This window comes from Leguminivora glycinivorella, chromosome 26 (genome assembly GCF_023078275.1).
Source record: "Leguminivora glycinivorella isolate SPB_JAAS2020 chromosome 26, LegGlyc_1.1, whole genome shotgun sequence".
NCBI lineage: Eukaryota > Metazoa > Arthropoda > Insecta > Lepidoptera > Tortricidae > Leguminivora > Leguminivora glycinivorella.
In genome coordinates this window covers 1,266,885-1,291,491 of record NC_062996.1, presented here as the reverse complement: position 1 = coordinate 1,291,491, position 24,607 = coordinate 1,266,885, and the positions used below count along the sequence as shown (strand labels likewise).

Sequence of the window (24,607 nt, the reverse complement as noted above, 5' to 3'; positions counted from 1 at the left end):
AGTCTTTATATATTATATATATCGTTGTCTGAGTACCCATAACACAAGCCTTCTTGAGCTCACCGTGGGCCTCAGTCTATCTGTGTTAAAGCCCCATTTAAATGGTACGAGTTTCTCGCCCGTTTTGGTCGAGAAACTCGTATGACATTATCGTATGCGATAATCGCCTGGCGATTATCGTACGAAAACGTTTACACTCGTGCGAGAAATAAAAACTCGCATGCGAGTATCGTATGCGATACTCGCCAGGCGATTATCGCCAGACGAAATAGTTTACACGGAGAGTTGAATTTTTAGGAGATATTTCCATAACATTTCTCGACTCGTCTAAACCGGTTCTCGTATGACATTTCTTCTCGAACGTGCGATTATCGCACGAATCGGAGCGAACCGATTTTCATGCGAGTTTTGCCTGTCAACTTGCGTGCTTACTTGCTAATTAATTAATTATAAACACATATACTTTATGCTTTTTTATAATATTGGATACAATTTACTTTGGATTTATTTGAATTTATTTAAGTTGAATAGTACCCAATAACTTTAAAAACACTATAAATTATTTATGACGGTTTAAATAATAATTGTATGATAGGGAAAATAATGAATTCGACCGTAGCGTTACCTATCTTGGTTGCGATACTTGCGATTAGGTTTAGGATATAATTGAACATAGAATATACCTAGATAAGATTTATTTTTAATGATAACATTATACCCGATATGGGGTAAAATGCCAGTAAACATTAACTCTATAATATTGATAATGATAACCTTAATTTATTATTGGTCTGAGAGTTAGCTAATAATAAAAAATACCATGATTTACATGATTCCTGTTTCTAGGTAAAGAAAATTTATTTCGACTGAGTAGCGCATAAACTCGTATACGATTCTCGCATACGTGTTTTGTTTACACGGAGACATACAAACATCTAAGGCGAGGCGATTATCGCCTCCTCCCGTGCGATATCGTACGCATAGTTTACATGATACGATATTTTTTCTCGTACTTCGATAATCGTACGCTCGAGGCGAGAAACTCGTACCATCTAAATGGGGCTTAAGAATGTCCTTATAATATTATTTATTTATTTATAAGCAAATTTGTCAACATTGCAATAGGGAACTTAACTGTAGTTAAAATAAAATATTTTACAAATTTCACGAAATAAAGCATCAGATAATTATAAGAAAAACATGCACAGAAGTTATTTTTAAATCCAATTTCTATGAAGTAACTGAATTGACCGTGCCGTCACTCAATATTAGCGAGTCGTTCAAATTCGTTTTGACAGTTCTTAAAAAGAAGCTGATTTGACTAGGAGGCCAGTAGCCTACTTGTTACTGCGACACGGTTCATACTAAGTACCGTGAAATGTTGCAACATTGCCTAAAATTGTCTGGTTCGAAAAATACTTACCGAACAGCCATTTATAATGGCGATCACTATATTATCTGTGATATTACCTCCCCAAAATTAGGTTAGACACCTATTTCGTGAAGAAATAGACATGTTAGGCAGATTAATTTCTAAGGGTATTCCTGGGTATAGTAGGCTACTAGACTCGCATCTAATTTAGCACAATAAATGATTGTCTTAACCTGTATAACTGACATGACCTCTATTCTAACCTCTGTTAGTGATACCCTCTGTAAATGAGATATTTTATTATACCTGCCTTACTGAGACCCTTTATCAGCAGTTCTCGAAGTTTGTACAAAAATTAAGGAAAAAGTTAAATTTGTTTTTATTATTCCTATTTTGTTACCAAGATTTTTTTGATAAATTGAGATTTTAGTAAGTTTTATTTCGTCATTAAGGTTCTCTAGTATCTATATTTTCTTAATTATAACAATTATCCTGTATATATCTTACGAAAGTCGACTTACTACTAAATGTTGGTAACAAAATAGGATCAATTAAAATTTGCTGACGTGGCTATGTGCAAAGTATTCGGGAACTGCTCTTATAAGTGGAATAATACCTCTTTAAGTGACAAAAATTCTTCCGCCCGTTGAAGTCTCACTTATCCAGGTTTCACTGCAGTAATATAATTTGAAAATCATTTTTCTCTTACCTGTTCCTTGGGCAATGTGTGTCCGTTGACGAGACTCGAGAGCGAACTGAGGGCGCTGCTTGAGACCAACTCCTGTTGCGCCGCCGCGATGTCCGTCAGGAACTTCGTGTCCGCATTGCCTGTGACAAGAATTAAATGTTATAAAAAAATATATCGAACCAAGACTGTGTGGTGACGGGTTAAGAATTTCACCACCCCCTTTCTTCCCGTGGGTGTCGTAGAAGGCGACTATGGGATATGGATTAAATTGAGGCGTAGGCGAGAGGCTGGCAACCTGTCACTGCAATGTCACAGTTTCGTTTGCTTTCAACCCCTTATTTGCCAAGAGTGGCACTGAAGCTTTAGTAGTTTCATGTGCTCTGCCTACCCCTTTATGGGATACAGGCGTGATTGTATGTATGTATGTATGTATGTATGTATGTATGTATATCGAACCAAGACTAAGCATACAAGCAGGGCTCGGACACCAATTAAATTTTCAGACCGTTATCATGTACTTGCGGACAAACCTTTAAATTTCGTTTTCGCTCGAAAAACCGCTATTAATAACCGGTTTTTAGAAGAACTCTTTTATAAAGGTTTCGTTCGATTAACCGGTTTAGAACAGGTTAAGAACCGGTTTATTCCGCAGCATGATAGGTAATACTGTTCTAACCAAACAAAAAACTCGCTGCGTGAACTGAAGGTGCGTCTCGCCGTTCGTCGAATAAACCGGTTTATTTCGGTTAAAATAAAGTTCTCATAACGTTCGCGTTCTCATAACGTAGGCTAGTAGTTTTGAGCATTTTTTTGTTTTTGCCACTTTTATGAAATGTGATATTTTTTGAAAGAATTATGCTATTTCTACTTCGAATCACTAGCTTTTTCAATCCTAGTAGTTAAAAAAATTGTCCCATACAATTTTTTCTTATTTTTTTACCATTTTCCATACATGTTGTGTGGCGTAAACAAAAGAGGAAAGTAACAAAAATGTACGGAAATTCTAGGACACTTTTTGTCTCCCAGTGAGATTGAAAGTACTCGTGATTCTGAGTAGGTACAATTGACCTAAAATTCCCTAAAAAAAACAAAATAAAAAAATTGGCAAAAAAATGCTCCTTTGAAGAAAGAACTTCATGCACCCACAAAGAACTTCATGCTTCACGAACCCTCCTTAGTACACTCCTTTTTGCTGTGTACTTAATACAGCAAAAGGGAATGTACAAGTTTCTAATGGGGTGGCAACGCGTATGTGACTCTAATTGACTTGCAGGCGTCCATGGGTTGCGGTGACCGCTTTACATCAGGCGGGCCGTATGCTTGTTTGCCACCGACGTAGTATTTAAAAAAAATGCACACGCAGCAAAAGCAGTAGGCAGATACTCCTCATACAATGGAGTAAACATACCTAGGTTTAGTTTGGCCTTCAGTTCGGAGTAGAACGCGTCCTGCGGCTCTTGCTTCTCCTTCTTCGGCTCTTCTAGAAGCTTCTCCACCGGCTTCACGCTTATTTTCAGCTGCAATAAAAAAAGTGAGGTTTTTATAGTTATTTGTTATACAAGGGGGCAAAGTTGTATTTTAACGCCGAGTGTGGGATTGCAAAGCGAGCAAGTGAAAGGAGTCTATAGTTGAACCACGAGCGAAGCGAGTGGTTCGAGAATAGAATCCTGAACTTGCGAGTTTTTGTAACACACGAGAAGTAAAATACATTTGCACCCGAGTGTAACACAAAACTTTTCCCCTCACTATAGCGAGGAAACTACAACGCAAAAAATGCGTTTATCACTCCTTCCAGTAGTTCCACAGGCGGTAAATCATCTTTATTACTAGATTCACCTACTTTTATCAATTTTAAAGCAGTTAATTTGACTTTATTCAAGGTCAAATTACTTTACCCACTAGTGGATAAAATGCGTTTTTACCCGCTGGTATTAAAGGACAAAACACGTGTTTCCGAGCTAGTGAGGGGAAAAATAAATTATTTTGTAAGGGTATTTCTACGGCAAACTCAAAATGGAGTTTAGATCTTTTATCGAAATATTCCAAGAATTATAAATTTGAAAAATTAGACACATATTTCATTTGCTAAGATTGCTACTGAAACATCAACAGTTTTTGAGAATGCAGAATTAATAATAGAAAGTCAGTCAGTTCTTCTTTCGGTGGTAAAGAGTCTTTTGCCTTTCTTTTGGTACAGGGCTGGGTTCCCTACTATCGACTAATTCTATAGGGACGATGGTCCCAAGGCTTTGTGACTCCTAACGACTTATATACTCCTGGTACTCTGGTACCAATAAACTACTTACTTTATTTTCTTCCTTCGGCGGTAAAGAGTTCAAAAACTCTCTCTTAAGTTCCTCAGCAGGTTAGGAAGTGACGCTGAAGTCTTTCGCATCTCCTTACGGTACAGGGCTGGGTTCTCTACTATCGACCAATTCTATAGGGACGATGGTCCCAAGGCTTTGTGACTCCTATTTTTTTATATACTCCTGGTACTCTGGTACCAATAAACTACTTACTTTATTTTCTTCCTTCGGCGGTAAAGAGCCCAAAAACTCCCTATTTAGTTCTTCAGCAGGTTTGGAAGTGACACTAAAGTCTTCGCCTCTTCTTTCGGTACAGGGCTGGGTTCTCTGCTGTCGACTAATTCTATAGGGACGATGGTCCCAAAGCTTTGTGACTCCTACCGTCTTATACACTCCTGGTACTCAGGATCTCCTGTAGTATGTAGAAAACTTACCTTATTTTCTTCTTTTGGTGGTAAAGAGTCCAAAAACTCTCTGTTAAGTTCCTCAGCAGGTTTGGAAGTGACGCTAAAGTCTTTCGCTTCTTCTTTCGGCACAGGGCTGGGTTCTCTACTGTCGGCTAGTTCTATGGTGACGGTGGGTTGGTCGATGGCGCCGTTCAGCTTGGGCAGGGTTCGGAGACCGGTGGTTACTTCGTGCTTTTCTAGGGGTAGTAGGAATCTGGAAGTAAAGAACATTAATTCAGTATTTAGAATAGTCAGTGGACCACAAATGGTCTCGCCGGAAAATCAGCGCTGAATTTATGATTAAGAGGCCGTCAATATCAAAAAGTAGAAAATCGTAAAATGGGTAGTTTTCTACGTCCGGTTTTAGTTTCAGTATATACTTATTGATAAGAAAAGCACTTGTTTTAAACAGCGCGTATTCTTATCTACAAAATCAGTAGTTAACATCAAGGAAAAGTTACTCCCTGAATTAATTATGATTTTTTTCCTGACGCTAGTTTAAGAAAACCCGCAAATAGTGCTCACGTCTGAGTGAGCTGAGCTCAATTTTGTATACTTTAGGCTGCTAAAATTGATGCTGTCGCATTACTTATATCCTAAACTAAAAATTCAGTAGTTTACATGTGTGTTATCATGCTACTAAAATACAGTAAATGGAAGCTAAACGACATCAATATTTGTCTAAAAATACTTCGAATCAAATGGCAATTACTTCGAAAACCTTTTAGGCAAACAAAAGGCTTTCTTGATAATTATAAACTTTAAGTATGTGTATGCAAAATTGTGTGTAATACAAATCAGGAAACACTTCCAATTTTAGATACATACTTACTTAAAGTTGTAACTAAAATGCGGTCGGCCCCTGTCGGCATCTTCATAAATTTGAATATGTACGACCGTGTTTTAGTTTTAAAATAATGTTATTTTATAAGCTAGATAACTGGACTACAGAATTATTACCTTTTCATATTTTTCCTTACAAAGAGAACGAATAAAATCAATGTTGAATATAAACATTCGTAAATTTTCCATACAAACGTCAAAACTGCGAACAGATTCTATTGAGTCAGACGCCCGATCGGGCTCGTTCGGAGCGGACGTGTCGCCAAATTTGCTCCAATGACATTTGTTTTTGACACTGGAAATCATATACGGATACAAAAAGATTGCCAGTGCTATGAATGTATTCAAAAGTAATAAGGTAAATAAATATCGTCACGTCTAAAAGAGTCTCAGTTTAAAATCGTTTTTTTTTTTTTTGTGTTGTTTACTACTTATTATTGTTGAGAAATAAAAAAATATATGTAACTTTAATACAATGATAAGAAATATAGGTATTTTTTGTCTTCTAAACTTTATTAAAATGAAAGAGTTTTAAAATTAATTTTAACTCGTTGGACTTTATTTTCATTATACTGGTCACATTATTTAGTGTGTCAGTGTGTGTAACATTATCTTTCGCGAAGAGACATTCAGTGTGGCGTATGAAAAAACTAACAGAACTAATCATTATAATTATATTCTATAAACGATTATTTACGTAAATGGCGAAATATATTATCTTATCACAAAATTGTTCTGTATGACTTACCTTCTTACGTTCAATATAATTTTTAAATGGTGTTTGCACACGGGGCACGTAACCTTAGATTCAGACAACTTTAACTAAATTTTGAAAATTATTATTTTAATGAAGAATTCTATATATGGCAACAATTTTACATGTAAACTGACTGTCAACCTCTGTTCATACATAACCTCAACCTTTGTCTCAGTGCATTTATAACGGATGTTATAATGACTAAACCGATCAGGAACAGTGAATCATTTTAATTCATTCGGAAAAGGGTTTAACCATTTATAATTAGAATATTAAACGAAGCACTGTTTTTTACACCAGAGTTGTTTTGATTTTATATGGTGTTTGCACAAATTTATTTTGAAAAATAATCGGAGTCAATTCGTGTGAGATGGTAACACTAAATTGATACTGTCCGCAATCTAAACACGCGGCAGCGTGTCAAGCCAAGTTCAAGTAACCGAACTGGCAGACAACATCGTGTGTAATATTTACACGAACTATTTGGAGCCTCTATGGGCGTCCTCACAACAAAAACTATTTCACATAAACGTCTTAAATTTGGCTCTTATATTGATATTTGTGACATACATATTATGTGCCTGTCGTGATTGTTTCACCGGATGGTCTGATCGGAAGATTAGACCATTTCGTTGGATCTCCTTCTTGTTTATGTCTTATTATTTGTAACGTTTATTTTGTGTGTGTGTTAACGAATAAATTAATTATATTCTATTCTATTCTATTATAAAAGTTATAAGAAATGATATTTTATGTCATCAATTGTCATAAAACATTTTAAGGACTGCCATTGAACTTGGCACCCGTTTAGATCTCACTGCTTTTGTCGTTGACGCCAACAACCAAGGCATATATAATATTGAACTTGGCTCATATTTCCCTTTTTTGGTTTTGATGGGATTTTAACGTTACAACTGATCTTCAGTGAAACTTTAGACCTGTCTTAAGTTCCTCTCACTTAGGTCACTGACCTCTTCCAGTAAATTGCGGTAGTGTGCGAAAAGTATGTTGGTGAGTGTGACGTGCGCTAGTGTGTGTAAATGGGGTAATTTGACAGATACTGAATTTTTACCCATCGTGACGGGCTCTTAACATTATGCCGAGGCGGTCCCAAATGGTCCCATTTCGTGGTAAACTATAATTTATGTATATACTGTAGTGTTTGTAGTGTATTGAACTATACTTTCTACGGTACGCTCTACGGAGTACGTACGAGCCCAACACACTTCCATCTGTTCTAGTGTTTCGGGTGTCCATGTACGACAGTGATCGCTTACCATCAGGCTCATTAACTTCCTATCACATAAAAAAATAGTAACGCCGTTCGCTAGTTGCCAGAAAGAAAAGCGACATCTCTCGGGAAATTGAGGAAACTATCGAGTAGGCGTTTTATACAACTGTACCTCTCGTAGTGCCGTCTCGCGGTGTTGGGCTGAGGGGGGTGGATCTGTCGCCATAGCTTGTGTCTGCAGGCAGACTCGTAGCCGCCCGCGTTCGTCACTGAATTGTACAGTGCCCGCAGCGATACTGAAACACAAACACATTTTCATCATCAGAAATTAAGAGCTGAAGCGTTGATAGCCTAGCGGTAAGTACGAGCGACTTTCGTTCCGGAGGTCGCGGGTTCGAACTAGGGATGTACCGACTAGTCGCCGACTAGTCGGGAAAGCCGACTATCCGGCCACATTTGTAGTCGGCGATTAGTCGGCGACTAGTCGGCAAAAAGGGCCGATTAGTCGGCACTTCATTAGTGATAGAAAAACAGTACAAAATTAAATTACCAGCTGAAAATTATGGTTGTATTATGTAGCTATTAGTAATTCCTTTTTTTCTCAAAACAACAAATATCTGTTATCACCACAGAAATAAATTTCCTACCTAGGATTATCGACTTCATAGGCAGGATCACTACCTACTAAGCCAAGCCGGTTGTTAAAAATGGAAAATGTATATAAATATTGTCATGAACCTTTGCACATCTGTAAAAAATCATGAAAAGCGCGAACGAAGGACCAAAAATGACATTCAAAATGAGAATTTATCGAAAATTATGTTCTGGCCGACTAGCCGACTAGTCGGCCGACTAATCGGCCACCCAAGCGCCGACTAGTCGGTAGTCGGCCTAGTCGGCCAAATCAATAGTCGGTACATCCCTAGTTCGAACGCCTCGCACCAATGAGTTTTTCGGAATTTATGTGCGAAAAGTCATTTCATATTTGCCAGTCGCTTTCGGTGAAGGAAAACATCGTGAGGAGACCGGACTAATTCCAATAAGGTCTAGTTTACCCTTCGGGTTGGAATATCAGATGGCAGTCGCTTTCGTAAAACTAGTACCTACGCCAAATCTTGGGATTAGTTATCAAAGCGGACCCCTGGCCCCCATAAGCCGTGGCAAATGCCGAGATAACGCAAGGAGGATGATGATGAGAAATTAAGAGCTGATCTATAGTTGGTGAAGAAATTATACGCAACTTTAAAAGTAACAGAATCGACTGGACAAAGCGACGTGTAGAGAAAAGAACCAAGTTAAAACTGACACAGTTCGCTCTCGTCCAGTAAAATATCTCACAGACTTTAAAGCTCGGCCACACATCCGCGTTTTATGAGCATAGGCGGAGCTTAGTCCAGGCCAACTACATAGTTGATCACAAATCACAATCCAGTCAGTTCAGCAAGAATGTTACAAATGGCGCCCACTTATAAGTTATACATACTTACGTTTTAATAATAAAACTACCGTGAGACACTGACATATTAACCATGTAAAATCGGGTAACTCACGTAAAATTGTCGAAGGTCGCTCGACAGGTTTCACTCCGTAACGAGGAGCATTTTCATTGAGCACGCGCGATGCCGATGGTATCCCGACGCAGACTGCGGGCCGCAGCTCGCTGTGACCGTTGGCTCGGTCGGCAGGGGCGGTGCGAAACTACCCTCACTTTCGGCATAATTGTCATTTGTTGGGTTGCACACTACACTATACTGTACTATTGTATATTCTGTGACTATACGTACGTTCTTTCAACGAGTGTGCAGGTTTGAACGTCTCTCCTCTCTCCTTGTAGAAATGTTTCAGGTTGTCGATGAAGGTCTTGTCTTCAGCCGTGGCCTCCTTGTCTTCGTCGTCGCTGTATTTGGGCGCGCCGTTGCGGAGCGACAGACGACGGGGTGGCTGAAATAAAAAATCTGAATTAGTTACATTTTACAATTAGCACGGTTTCGGTCGGAAAATAGGGACTAACACGCTTTGACAGGAAAATATAGCAGCCATGCAGTAGGGGGGCGCCATAAGCCTTCGGTAATTGTGTCATATACTTGAAAATTTCGACCCTTGCCACCGTGTCCGAATGGCCGAGTGGTTCAGGCATCCGTCGCGATAACGGAGGACGCTGGTTCGAATCCAGCTTTGAACACTTGGAGGTCTTGGTCACTTTTTCTTTGTAAATATATGAATGACATTTATTTCAGTAAATATAGCAGGGTTAGGTAAACGTAATTTCATAGATTGTTGCGTTTGCTATAAAGTATGTACGGCCTTAGCGAGAATAAGTGATTTTCATCTTTTAACAATCAATCGACTATTGCCACTCTTGTCAAGTTAAAGATCCAGACTACGTGCTTGTTTTTGTAGTTGTCAACATTTTATATTGTGTACAATTATATTTTTATGGCAATTTTGTACTAGATTCGAAGAATGACGGACATAAATCGGATGACTGGGTGCGCAAATGACCATAGGTAGAAATACAATGAGTGACTATAGCCATGTGAATGAAACTTTGAAGGAGGTACTAGAATGGTCTACAGCAAATAACTTGCTCCTTAATGCCAAGAAGACGAAATGTGTTAAATTCTCTTTACCCAATGTAAGGAAGACAGATACTACCATCACGCTGAATGGCGAAAACCTGGACCTTGTCGAGAATACGCTCTTTCTTGGTCTTACTTTAGATTGCAATCTGCAATGGGGTCCTCATATATCTGCCCTAGCAAAAAGGTTGAGCTCTGCCGCGTATGCCGTAAGGAGAATTAGGCAATTAACTGATGTGGAGACAGCTCGCCTAGTTTATTTCAGTTACTTTCATAGTGTTATGTCTTACGGCATATTGGCCTGGGGAAAAGCAGCAGATATTCAAACCATCTTCGTTCTCCAGAAACGGGCAATACGATCTATCTACAACATGGCGTCACGTGACTCACTGAAGGAACGCTTTAAGGAGATAGACATCCTTACAGTAGCTTCACAATACATACTAGATGTGATAATGTATACTCATAAGAGTCCTTTAAGAAACTGTCAGATATTCATAGTTATAATACACGGAACAAACATAAGCTAGCGGTTTCCAAGTTTCGTCTACAGAAAGTGAAGAAATCGTTCCTGGGAAACTGTGTAACATTTTATAATAAGGTACCCTTAGAGGCATGGGATCTGCCCTTTACTTCATTCAAGAAGTACATAAAAAGTGCACTTCTCAAAAAGGGGTACTACAAAATTGATGATTACCTGGGAGATACTACACCATGGCCGACTATCCAGGCTCAAAATCTGTCATAGTTTTGCTAGCAGTGTCCCGGGGAGACATTGTGTCATGCTTAAGGCGCTGTTGCTACTGGCTGTTTAAATTATTGATCCTTATTATTGTATAATTATAATTTGGTATATATATATATATTGACTTGTTGAGTACATACTAGTTATGTATTCTGTAGAATTAGTTGGAGATTGCTAGCTTAACAGTCTCTTGACGTGAAATTTGTATTTCATACGCATTTTTTTTTTCTATTTCTAGTTCTTTTGACACTTGGAGAACCTTTACACCTCCAAATTTTTATTTTTTATTATATCCCATTAATTATAATTGACTGTGGGGACCTTTTACATCTCCCAAGATCTTGTTTTCAATTAAGTCAATTTAAACTATGTAACATACAAGCACGGAATGTTGTGTCTTACATCTAGGTATACCGTATTCACTTATTATTGGAATATTTAATACAGCCCGGACAGCTTGAACATGTCATGCTCGCTAAAAAGTCTTTGCTTACGGTGACGTCGTTGATCGGGTCGCCACCTTCCCGAATGAAGGTTGAGGGAGGCGATGGCTGAGATACGCGCCATATTCGTGAACGGGTGCTGTTTGTGAAGACCGGTCTGTTTCAGCTAATAGGGGCTATGCTATTCTATGTAACATTAATTTTGAATGAGATTACGTTGAGGCACTCTGTTCGGTCCTTGTTTGTTTATTTTTCTTTCTGACTCTTGGAGACCATATACATCTCCAAGGAAAAAAGTAGATTAAGTATACATATATATATTTTTTTTTCCTTTGCTTAAGACAACAAGAGTCTTTTACAACTCTAAAGTTATTTTACTTATTCGGTTTTTTTTCTTCATGTATAATTTTTTTAGATGTACTTTGACACTTAGAGACTCTATACATCTCTAACATCTCTTATTAATAATCATAATAGCTTTGTACTTTGTATAATTTCTTGTGTTAATATTTTTTTTTATGAATACTTTTGCTTATTAAATTGTATCTTGTTTTTTTTTAATGCATGTTAAATATAAGATGTAATGTTTTGAAAAGAAGTGGCCCGCCGAGTTTCTTGCCGGTCCCATAGTGGATACCCTCCTCCAACTGAGGGGGGACTGAAATCTTCTCGAGGCTGAGGCGTAGGGTTAGAGCCGGCGTAGTTTTATTTGACGTTCATAAGCGCATTGTAATATGCCTACTTGGAAAATAAAATAAATATTTCAATATTAATATTTCAATAGAATAGAATATTTTTTATTTAACATCAGTTAGGACAAATATAACAGATAAATACACAATCTAGATGTTAAATTGGGAGCCCACTTAGCATATTGCCACGGCATCGGCCGATGCCGAAGCGCTGATTTTCAGTGGATCCCGGACTTAATAAACAAAGCAAAGAGCTCAACTAAAATAAGTGACAGCACAAATATCAAACAGATGCGGAATACCGCCACTGTACAAGTTCCACGGCTATGACGGACCATATTTTCAGGGAAGCCAAGTTCGCTTTCAAGAACTAACTCTAGAGGTGTCTGACTCACCTCAGCGGGCTGCTCCACCCGTTTCTGTGTGTCGCTGTCACTAGATCTGTCAGAGAGAGACGGGGAATGGTTGGAGGCTTCTCTCCATCCCTTCGGTAGCTAGAACTAGAGTGAGTACTCTGTGACTCACCTCAGCAGGCTGCTCCACCCGTTTATGTGTGTCGCTGTCACTAGATCTGTCAGAGAGAGACGGGGAATGGTTGGAGGCTTCTCTCCATCCCTTCGGTAGCTAGAACTAGAGTGAGTACTCTGTGTCTCATCTCAGCAGGCTGCTCCACCCGTTTCTGTGTGTCGCTGTCGCTAGATCTGTCAGAGAGAGACGGGGAATGGTTGGAGGCTTCTCTCCATCCCTTCGGTAGCTAGAACTAGAGTGAGTACTCTGTGACTCACCTCAGCAGGCTGCTCCACCCGTTTCTGTGTGTCGCTGTCACTAGATCTGTCAGAGAGAGACGGGGAATGGTTGGAGGCCCGTTTCCTGCGCCGGCCGCGGGGCCGCCCCTTCAGTTTCGGCGCCAGTTGGTTGCAGACGAACTCGTGGCCTTCTAGCTCCGGGTATTCGAATGTGTCCTGGAAAAGAAGTGATATTTTAGATGAAAAAAGGAATGTAATGGCTTAAACAACTCGTGGACACTCAAGAAGCTAAAGCAATGGACTGGCATACAGCATGTAATATTTTGTTAACTCAGTATTTGCCATTGAAATTAATACAATATTAAATTGGATTGCCTGTGTGGTGACGGGTTAAGAATTTCACCACCCCCTTTCTTCCCGTGGGTGTCGTAGAAGGCGACTATGGGATTGGGTTAAATTGTGGTGTAGGCGAGAGGCTGGCAACCTGTCACTGCAATGCCACAGTTTCGCTTTCTTTTAACCCCTTATTTGCCAAGAGTGGCCCTGAAGCTTTAGTAGTTTCATGTGCTCTGCCTACCCCTTTATGGGATACAGGCGTGATTTTATGTATGTATGTTATGTAAATTGGGTTGGCTGGACCATATGACGACCTAGTATATTTGTTGCCATAACTAGATGATTTCTAGGTATGTAAGTGGATGTAGCCACGTCACATTGAAATGTGATGTTTTAAATTAGTACCTACCCGAAAAACCAAGTTTCAGAAAGACCAATCTCATGTATTTTACGAAGATATTTATGATTCTGTGCCCGCCGAATCACATGAACTGACCTTGCAGTACAATATCCTAGTGTTTTTAGTAGGAGCAGCGTAGCCTCCCAACGCACAGACCAGACTGTCCCGTAGCCAGTCCCCCTGGATGCCTTCTAGCCGGGACAGGAGCGCCCGGTACCGGCAGTAGCGAGGGTAGGAGAACACAACCACGCCCGGGCTGTCCGCATCTTCGTCTGGAAAGGAATGTTAAAGTTAGTGACGACATTGGTTAGGCCAAATGGTATTCTTGTAAATTGAAATTGTCATCTATGCCTCTAAAATTAACTAACTATTTTTGACTAAGTGGTCCAAAGTGAATTTGGCCTCCGAATTGTGAGATTGCCACCTGTCCCGATCCTGCACAGCCTCCTGCCAGTCACTGACTTGAAGCTGACGCAGATCTACCGCCACACTGTCCTCCAAGGGACACCCGGGTCGACCCGCCGGTTCACCCAAGAACCCTCTCTTGACAGCCCGATTATTTCCCATTCTAAGGGCCAGTTGCATCAACCACATTTGACAGACACATCGTCGTCAGCAGACGTCTATGGAACTTCCCATGCAATAAAGTTAATGAATGCTTTAACGGTGACAGACGGTTTGATGCAACAAGCCCTAAATAGTGATAAGCCATTTATGTCTCACGACAAATAAATAATAAACATAAATCCGTTTAGCACCACACGGCGAGCAGTCCCACCGCCAGTCCTCGTACTGCACACGTAGGACTCGACCACATTGTCTCATGCCAGTCGCACTTATTTCCGCATTACGCATTACTTGGCGCATTATTTAGACCGAATGGTATTCATGTGAATTGAAACGGTCCTCTAGATCAGAAAAGCAGTTTTCTGGTCAAATTATATGGCTTTGTGTACAATTATACTTACCTATGGCGTTCTTCTCCTTAATATCGCTAAAGTCTAGCTTGGTTTGGTGAAGGGGTTGCACTTACTTCCGCTCAATATGCTACTGATACTTGGCGCATTACTTAGACCAACTGGTATTCTTGTAAATTGAAACTGCCCTCTATTATAAAAGCAATTTTGCTAACTTTTTCATGTCTAGTGTATTATACTTACTTATGGCGTTCTTCTTCTCGACATCGCTAAAGTCCAGCCTGGTATGGTGGAGGGTTTTCCGCTCAATATGCTCTGATACTTGGTGCATTACACACACCAAATAGCACTCTTGTAAATTGAAACGGACCTCTCTTACATATTATAAAAGCAGTTTTTCTGCGTCTAGTGTACTTACTGATGGCGTTCTTCTCCTTCTCGACATCGCTGAAGTCGAGCCGGGTGTGGTGGAGGGGCTGCGAGCGGCGCGGCTGCGCGGGCGGCGCGCAGTCCCCGCGCCACACGGCCCGCAGCCCCCAGCGCCATTCCTCCCCCACGCACACCCACGACAGCAGGTCCTCCGCCTTCAGCACCACCTTGTCGTTTATGGCTAGCACCTCGTCCTGGAAGAAAGAGAGGGTTTGATAAGTTTTTGTAAGGTTGGAGTACTAACGTTTTTAAATCTAACATCTATATCATCGACGACCGGTCTAACTCAGTCGGTAGTGACCTAGTGACCCTGCCTGCTAAGCCGCGATCCTGGGTTCGAATCCCGGTAAGGGCATTTATTTGTGTGATGAGCACAGATATTTGTTCCTGAGTCATGGATGTTTTCTATGTATATAAGTATTTGTATATTATATATATCGTTATCTGAGTACCTGCAACACAAACCTTCTTTAGCTTACCGTAGGACTCAGTCGATCTGTGTAAGACTGTCCTATAATATATATATTTATTTGTATAATTTGACAAGCTTTAGGCCCTCAGCACACGGCCTCGTAACGTAAGACAAGCGGTGGCGTATCGTAATACACGCGTACAACGAGAGCGCTACAAGCATGTACTATCCGCTGCAAAAGTGCATGGTGAATTTATCAATGAATTCATTCACAATTTCTTCTTGCAATTTTGCAGATCACTGTACATTGTCAACCAAGTCCGCAGACGGACTGTCGCGAAGCGAAGCGCATATATTTATGCGCTTCGCTTATATATATATTATTATATATAAAAAAATCTTTAAAAAAAGGTACTTAATAGTAAAGTACAAAATTAATAAAATTTTCATTAAAATGCAATATTTCAGGATATAAAAATATAAGTATCTATTGAGAGAATTTTACTTATAGGTCCAGCCCATTACTCGAAAAAAAAAAAGGTTCGCGGAACCCCTAGTAGAAGTTAATTGTGACCTATTTATAAGTATCATCAAAGACATATGTAACTCCATCTACACAGATAAAGTCTAAAAAACGTACCCCAGTACCATACAGAAAAAAATACGGTGGCCTAGAAGGCGTTACACCTTTGGGGACGCTCGGCTAGATGGCGCTAATATTAATATTTGACATTTTAACACATATCAAGTTTTAAGCCTGTGTCAAGAGATGGCAGTCTGCACTGTGATCACACATTTTACTTCGACAGTAACTCTATAATACTCGATCCTCTTTAGTATCATGAAACTGCCGGTTACAAAATAAACACCCTATATTATGTGACACCAGTTCAAAAGTCCGAAATCCGAATATGACTTTTGCGGCAGTAAATTGTTTCTGCATCGTACACTGTACGTACGGACTAATTCGAGATTTGTGCCAGTACGAGTAGATTAGAGCTGTGTGTGTGTGCTGCACACAGGCGTAGGCACAGTGTGTGCAATACAGCAGGTGAGCGAAAATCAGAACAAAGAGGTTTTGCTTAAATATTTTTAATGAAATAAAACTATGGAAACGGATTATATCGCGTATAATGAGTTTACAATTGATCCCAACGTTTCGAACACTTTACAGCGTTCGTGGTCAACGGGTGACTGAGGAAAAATTACAATGTGCAAAAGCTACCCACATACAAGAAATTATATTAATGAAATGAACCATGACCATAAATAATATAGATTTTCAAGACAGGTTCAAACACTGTTAATAAAGCTAGTTATATAATATAAAAAAAAATACATTATGTACTATGTTAAAAAGTTATATATAATATTCAAAATATTTACAATAACTATGTTAAAAACTAGCTTTAGTGTCAAAACTACGTAACTAACTTTAGTGTCTACGTAACTTTCCCAGTTTGTTTCTGGTCTGGGCCCATAGCGCCTTGCGAATCAAACAAAATCATATTTTGATTTAAAAACTCTATAATACATTGTCTTATTTATCATTTGCATAAAAATTAAGGAACCTAACCTAAAAATTAAGGTTAACTGGTAGAGAATGCCATGTAGTATTAAGTCCGCCTTTTGTAACTGGTATATTTTTAATTTTTTACTGGGCAATAAGTTTTAAATGCTGAAAATAAACCGTACGGAACCGTGTACAGAATACCCGACCTGCTGTCCCTAGTCCCGTGGCGCCGGGCGAAATTGCCAGCGGGCGGGGAGGCGACAGGGCCGGACTCCGATCGATATCCGGATTTGCCTATAACTGCTAATTACGTAACTGTTAATAGTTATGTCTTGTTTGTAATGAGCTAATGAGGTAGTAAACTTTGTGTATATGTAAATTAATTTCATTTTCTCAGAAACAGGAATTTAAAGCCGTACGACATAATATATTTTACAAATTGGAAAGCGTGTGTCTGTTTGTTTGTCCGTTTTTCATGGCAAAACGGAGCGATGAATAGACGTGTTTTTTAAAGGAGATAGTCAAAAGATTGGGCTACTTTTTGTCTCTTTCTGACCCCCACTTCCCTAAAATGGGGGGAAGATTGTATGGAGCATTCCTTAATTTTAGGATTTAACACGATCAAAGCCGCGGGCAAAAGCTAGTATATGTATAAGTCTACTACTTATACTTCTAAACATGTTAATGAAAGATTGTGATTTGTGATTGAGTTTTTTTTTGTGTGTAATTTAAGTTAGTTTTAGTTTATTATTTATTATGTTTTAGGTACTTATATTCAATCCTTTGTATAAATAATCATTTTAATAAAATTTCTAAATGTTCGTATTTATCCATACTTTATTAATATATAAATGAAAGATACACATTAAAATAAAAACCTTAAAAGTCACTCACGAAAGTTTATAAAAATCCCCCGTGCCAAGTCCGCCCCTGCAAGCATTCTAAATGAAGGGGGGCAACTAAAATTGCTTTCAAATAAGTAACCAACCGGCGGCCCTATTCTGCCGCGCAAACCCATATCGCTGCGATATCGGGAATTCACCAAAAGGTTTAAACAATTATCGAGAGGGGATTGAACCCACATGGATTACGTTTTGATTTTTCTAGACTATTAGCTTTGATAAGCGGCATTCAGTAAAATCGTCACTTCTGTGGACAAAAATATAAATTTTAACGACTGTTGTACATACCTAAGTATCCCGTTTTTCTTAAATGAGATTTCTATTTTTTTTTTTTTTTCTTTTCAATTACTACCAAACAACCTTAAGGTAGCGGAAATTGATAAATTTACATTATGTCAGTAGGTGTCGGCAAATTCGAAGAAATAAACTTATCGCAACAATACAGACTAAAAATATACATATATAAAGATAAATAACTATATGCATAAATATATAAATAAATACACTTATAACAGTATCAGGTATTTAGGAGTAATCAGACAAAAATATTACGGAAGAGATAAAAAATGGAGTTTAAGTAGCATATTATATTTTCTCTTGGTTTCCTTAGCTTTCGTCATGTCTACAGCATGTCTGTATGTCTCATAAAATAAACATAAACACAGGAAACTCGTAATTTTGGTTGTTTTAATTTGTCACCACACATTTCGAACTTCAATTTCATCTTTTCCGCACTTGTACGGTAATGTACTATTAACATCACTATTCTGAATTCAATATCGTAAATCTACCGGTCCTATGTCGCGTTCGGGGTTTTTTTCATTTTTTTTTTTAGAGTTAGCTTACTATTTAGTTGTTTTTATCTTCTGATTAGCAGAAACGTCTGCAATCGATGCCACTAGGCTTAGAATAAATTTAAAAGTGGAAAATGTGTGTGTATCCAGAGGCCGTGAGTTCAAGTCTCACCCAAGGCAGACATTTTCCATTTTTAAATTTATTTAGTTGTTATTTAAGTTTTATTACCCTATTTTTTTTTAAACCCCCGATGCGACATAGTGGACCGATTTTCATGAAACATGGCTAAGAACACTCCCGACTAACTCAGCTTTTAAACGAAAACACTAAATCTAAATCGGTTCATCCGTTCGGGAGCTACGATGCCACAGACAGACACACACAGACAGACAGACAGACACGTCAAACTTATAACACCCCTTCGTTTTACGTCGGGGGTTAAAAATATATATCGTAAATACATCAGATACAGAATAACCAATATTAAATATATGCAGGTGTGTTGAAGCGCAAGTTAGTCTATTAATACAAAATCGATCGACATATTACCTACATATTACATACATATATAGATGTCACTGTGCGCGACTGTACAGAGCACTTACGGCCGCTACGTCATTCCGTTTGTACATACGCGTACACAAGTACGAATCAGATGGGTTAGGTTAGATATTGATTTCATCGGGGTTAGTTATGTAAACTTAATTACAGTAAATTCATGTAGTGAGTTAATTAAAGTGTACCTTTATAATTATAAATAGGTACCACTACTGTATGTTAATGAAGACATTTCATCGAGTATACCCAAGTTGTCGCCAATAGTACGAAGATTCCTCACATTTACAAGATTTCGGCAAGATCACCTAGATATTGTTTGTCTTAAAAATCGGACTACGGCGGTTAAAGGTGAGGTGAAAGACTGTCTTAGTCCAAAATCGGAATAAATATTATATAATGAAAATAAACGTAATATTTGCTTGTCAATATCCGGTCCGTAATATGAATACATATAAAACCAATTAAATAAATAACAATACGGAATACGGAACCCTGACAAAAAATTCTCGTACGGAACCTGATAAATAAACAAAAGAGAAATATGTACGGAACTTACTGAACCCTTGCCCACGCTGACGGCGGCCCCCCGATTTCTGTTTACATTAAACTTAACATATAAATATATATTTAACAATACGGAACCCCGATGTAAAAAATAAGTGGTCCTATGACAAAAAAAAAATAAGTTACATATTTGGGCCACCGGTGTACCAAATTTCAAGTTATACGGTTCAGTAGTTATATAGAAAATTGCCTGTGACAAGACAAATGGACAGAGTGATCCTATAAAGGTTCCGTTTTGACGTTTGTACGGAACCCTAATACCTTGTACGGAACCCATAAGTGAACAAAAGAGAAATATGTACGGAACCCTTGCCCGCGCTGACCGCACACCCCCAATTTCTGTTTACAATTAAACTTAACATATAAACAGCGCGTGGCTGTGTGCGTGACCCAGGGTTGCCACGGGGAACGATATTTTTTTTATTATCTATTTACTTTAGTCTAGTTTTTATGTATAAAATGTTATAGGAAATAGAATGGAACGATTTTTTTGAGTAGAAAATGTATGACGTACAGTCTGACCAAAAAGATTAAATAAATATAAATAAATAAAAATCTTTTATTGTGCCAGAAAAGGTGCTTAAACTACTTACATTTTTTTTGTCGTAACTATTCTATGGTAAAAACCAAGACAAAGTTAAGTAAGTGTATTTCTGACCCCCGTACTAGTATAAACTGTATTACGGTGGGCCAGTATTCACCGAACTCACCACTTGTTTTTTACATTCAAGTCTGTAATATAACTTATTAAACTAACACATTATTAAATGAGTAACTAAATGAAACTTATACCTATAAATAACAATATCGCGAACCTTAACAAAAAATCCACTGGAATGCGGCGGTCGCTAGGCCGAGTTAGGAGTAAACATGTAGTATACGCAGAAAGTGAAGATAAATTTTATAAGATCAATAATACTATTTAATTTAAGTATACAAGATAAACCCAGGATAGTGAAAAGAGGAAGATTCTTGCCTAATGAAGAATATTATAGATCACATCATCATCATAATCATGTGTGGTGTGAATTATGAATTTACGGAAGAGATGTGTGCGTGTGTATGTGCGTGCGTGCGTGCGTGCGTGTGCGTGTGTGCGTGTGTGTGTGTGTGTGTGTGTGTGTGTGTGTGTGTGTGTGTGTGTGTGTGTGTGTGTGTGTGTGTGTGTGTGTGTGTGTGTGTGTGTGTGTGTGTGTGTGTGTGTGTGTGTGTGTGTGTGTGTGTGTGTGTGTGTGTGTGTGTGTGTGTGTGTGTGTGTGTGTGTGCGTGTGTGTGTGTGTGTGTGTGTTATACTAAGATTTCCAGCAACTTTTCTGTGTTGTCGTAAGTTAATTCTTGCAAATACTGTTTTAGTGACTTTTTTAATGTGTGTAAATTGAGTGATCGCAACTGAATTTGTTTACTTATTTTATTGTATAAAGTTGGGCCGAGTACATACGCGAATTTTTTTGAAAATTTAGTTTTATGCGACGGGATTATATAAACGACGTCGTTTCTCCTTCTCGTTTCCGACAAAGATGGAGTATTTTTGTGCTGTCTGGTTAGCAACTGCTTAATAAAAAGCTGTCTAACTGTGAGAACTAAGGTGTCCTGGTAAAGTGCTGTTGTTGGGTATTGAAATTTATTAAATGTTAGAACCTTAAGGACTGAACGCTGTGCTCTTTCAAGTGTAAGTATTGAAGTTTTTGACGCTCCTCCCCACACAGCAATACAGTAGGTGGTAACAGATTGACAAAGAGCGTAATAGATGGACAACAAAAGCTTCCTGTCACAGACATGCCTAAGGTTTTTAAAAATGAAAATGAGCTTTCTAATTTTTCCCGCGAGGTTTGAGACATGCTGACGCCAAGACAGATTTTTGTCCACTAGAACTCCCAAGTACCTTATACATGGTGTTTCGGCTATAGACTGGCATAAGTTGGGACAGTTTATGTCATTCTGGCAAGTATGTATTTTAAGTGTTATGTCCTTACATAGTGCTTGCTTGTTATTTTTGATGCTAAATGTTAAATATTTGGTTTTGTCATAATTTAATGTAAGGAGATTATAGGACAGCCACTCATTAACCTGGTTGAAACCGTTTTGTGCCAAGTTGTTGACCTCAGCCCAAGTATCCCCATGATACAAACAAGCGGTGTCGTCAGCAAACGATATTATTTGACCATTATCCATTTTTAGACGACATAGTTCATCAATGTAAATGAGGAATAATGTTGGACCCAGGACACTACCTTGCGGCACGCCGTATTCTACATTTTCTTCTTTACTACATAAATCTCCAACTCTTACAAGTTGTGACCTATTTTTGAGGTAATTATTGAAGAGTTGCAACGGCGTGCCTCGTATACCAATATTTTCCAATTTTTTAAGAAGCAATGGGACAGAGACTGTATCAAATGCTTTTTTTATGTCTAAAAATATCCCGATACATTTTTTGTTACGATCAAGTTTATCAACAATATGATTAGTTAGTTGTATAACTGCGTCTTCCGTAGATTTACCCACTCTAAAACCATGTTGATTGTTACTTAATAGATTATTTGCTTCGAGATAGTTTTTTAACCTTGTATTTATAATTTTTTCTAATATTTTTGCAAGCGTTGGCAATAAGGATATGGGTCTATAATTTGAGATACAGTCTCTGTCCCCAGCCTTGTATATGGGAATAACCACTGACTTTTTCAGTGCGTCGGGGAACTTACCAGTTCTTAAGCACAAATTACATATGATAGTTATAGGTAGTGCCAACGTATCCACGGCCTGCTTTAGGAAAAATGAGGAAATACCATCCCATCCAGTAGAAGCACTATTTTTAAGATTTTTTATAAAGTATTTCACTTCTAGTTCATCTGTATCTAGCATAACCATAGAGTTGACGGGGGATACCTTTGGCACTAGGTTTTGTGCTCGTAGTTCCTCCGATACACCGGTTCTGTTAATGGTGTCACAGGCTAAGAGTTTTCCTATACTAGTAAAATATCTGTTTATATAATCAAGTGAGTCCTGCGGAGTAGATTTAATATTAAGAATATCATTTTGTGTATCTGTGCTAGGCTTAAGGTGACAAACTTGTTTAATAACTTTCCATTGTTCTTTTAGGTTATTTTTATGTTCATTAATTTGTGATCTTTGATAGGCTCTTTTCAAATTTTTAAGAAGATTGTTGCAAGTGTTCCTATACCTCTTATATGTAATAGATACAATCAAGTTATTAGGGTCTAATTTGAGTTTTTGATGTAACTTATCTCTATTTTTTAGACATCTTAATAACCCTGGAGTTATCCATGGTTTCAAATTTTGTTTCCTCCGAGAAAGTTTAGTGTATCTTGTGTGTTTTTCCATGGTTTTATTTACTACATATAAGAATGTATTAGTTACTTCGTCTACATCAGGATTACCGAGCACACTAATCCAGTCTATCTGTTGTAAATCAGCAATAACTGCATTATAATGTATCTTTTTGACGAAACGTTGTTTGCAAGGCGCTTGTTTTTTCAGTTTTGAGAAGCATAGAATGACTGAGCAGTGGTCGGTGGTTGTTGTATCACATACTATTGTTATATTAGGGAGCGTAGTTTTTAACATGCAGTGATCTAGGCAATTATTACCCCTAGTTGGTAGAGTGTGTGATGGGAGTAGACCATGTGACGCTAACATGTTGAGATATTCTGATGTTTTATGATCCATATTATTATTATCTGTTATGTTTATATTTATATCACCTAATAGAATTATATTTTTAAAATGCTTATATTTTGTTAAGATGCAATCTAGAGATGAAGTAAAATGTTCAGTATTTCTGAAGGAGGGAGGCCTGTATATTGACACAAGTACGTATTCTAAACCTAGTGTTGAAACAAGACAGTTTGCTTCTAAGCATTCTAATGGTTCAACAGTGTTTAACGGTAATTCAGATTTGAAATAAATAACAATTCCATCATTTTGATTATGGTGTCGATTGGTACTAATAGTGTTATAACCATTCATCACAGGGAGAGAAGCACTCTGTGTAAGCCAACATTCTGTCAGTACAATAATATCGAAATCCATTGCGAATCTATCTAGCAACACTTGCAGATCATCATAATTGTGATTAATGCTTCTGATGTTTTGACTCAAAATTTTAGTCGGTAACTCGAAATTTGCAACAACAGACCCACAGTTTTCAGGAGAGTCCATAGCAACCGACTTGCCGATATTGACACTTGTGTCAATATCATCCATAAAAACTTGCATATCAACCATAGTCGTAAATATCGTGATCTGTCAATATACAATTGTCTAAGGCAGTCGGGCTATAAAAATCTCCAGAGTTCTGAAAATCTAGGCAAATGTGTGTAGTAGTGTAAACCAATATTTGAAATATTGTTATGTGCGAGTGATGTGTTTTGTGTGTGTATTTTGTAACGGATTTATTGTTAATGTTAGATAAGTATTTAATGTTAGAATTATGGTTACCTGGTTCTGCTGGGTTTGAAGAAAAGATAATAGTTAAACAAGTGCGAATGCTTAATTTAAACTTACATGCTAAAACTAAAAACAGTCACTTCGACAGTTCATTTGTTTTTAGATCTTCAATTTGTTTTGAGGATTTGATCCAAATTGCTGATGATGAGTCGGTTTTCTTAGCAAAAACTTTTCCTTGACTCGTCCAGCAATACTTGAATCCATGGTTTTTGCGTAGGTCACGAGCTAAGTAAGCCAGTTTGCGAGCTGCAGGTGTCAGCGACTCCGAGATATAAACCTGGTGCTTATCTCTGTCCATGTCGATGCATTGAGTATTAAACATGTCCTCCTCATGTGAACTATTATACTCTTTCAGACCTTTCATTAGTGATTTAGCCTGTTGAGCGGTCTGGTATTCAACTATTATTAGTGCGCTTTTCCCATATTTAATACGCTTAACTTGCCTGACATGATCAGTTTGAAATGG

At 38.2% G+C, this 24,607-nt stretch overlaps 1 protein-coding gene across 1 annotated transcript in view; it reads right to left on the bottom strand.

Annotated features, from left to right (window-relative positions):
- The window catches only part of LOC125240071 (AT-rich interactive domain-containing protein 5B-like), a 95,604-nt gene that overhangs the window by 5,393 nt on the left and 65,604 nt on the right, over positions 1 to 24,607 (bottom strand). The window contains exons 4-11 of the mRNA XM_048147917.1: positions 14,920 to 15,124; positions 13,681 to 13,856; positions 12,888 to 13,064; positions 9,428 to 9,584; positions 7,816 to 7,939; positions 4,801 to 5,026; positions 3,469 to 3,577; positions 2,082 to 2,200 (exon numbers count right to left, since the gene is read on the bottom strand). Of these exons, the coding sequence (XP_048003874.1) occupies positions 2,082 to 2,200; positions 3,469 to 3,577; positions 4,801 to 5,026; positions 7,816 to 7,939; positions 9,428 to 9,584; positions 12,888 to 13,064; positions 13,681 to 13,856; positions 14,920 to 15,124 (1,293 nt within the window). The remainder of the gene's footprint in view (positions 1 to 2,081; positions 2,201 to 3,468; positions 3,578 to 4,800; positions 5,027 to 7,815; positions 7,940 to 9,427; positions 9,585 to 12,887; positions 13,065 to 13,680; positions 13,857 to 14,919; positions 15,125 to 24,607) is intronic.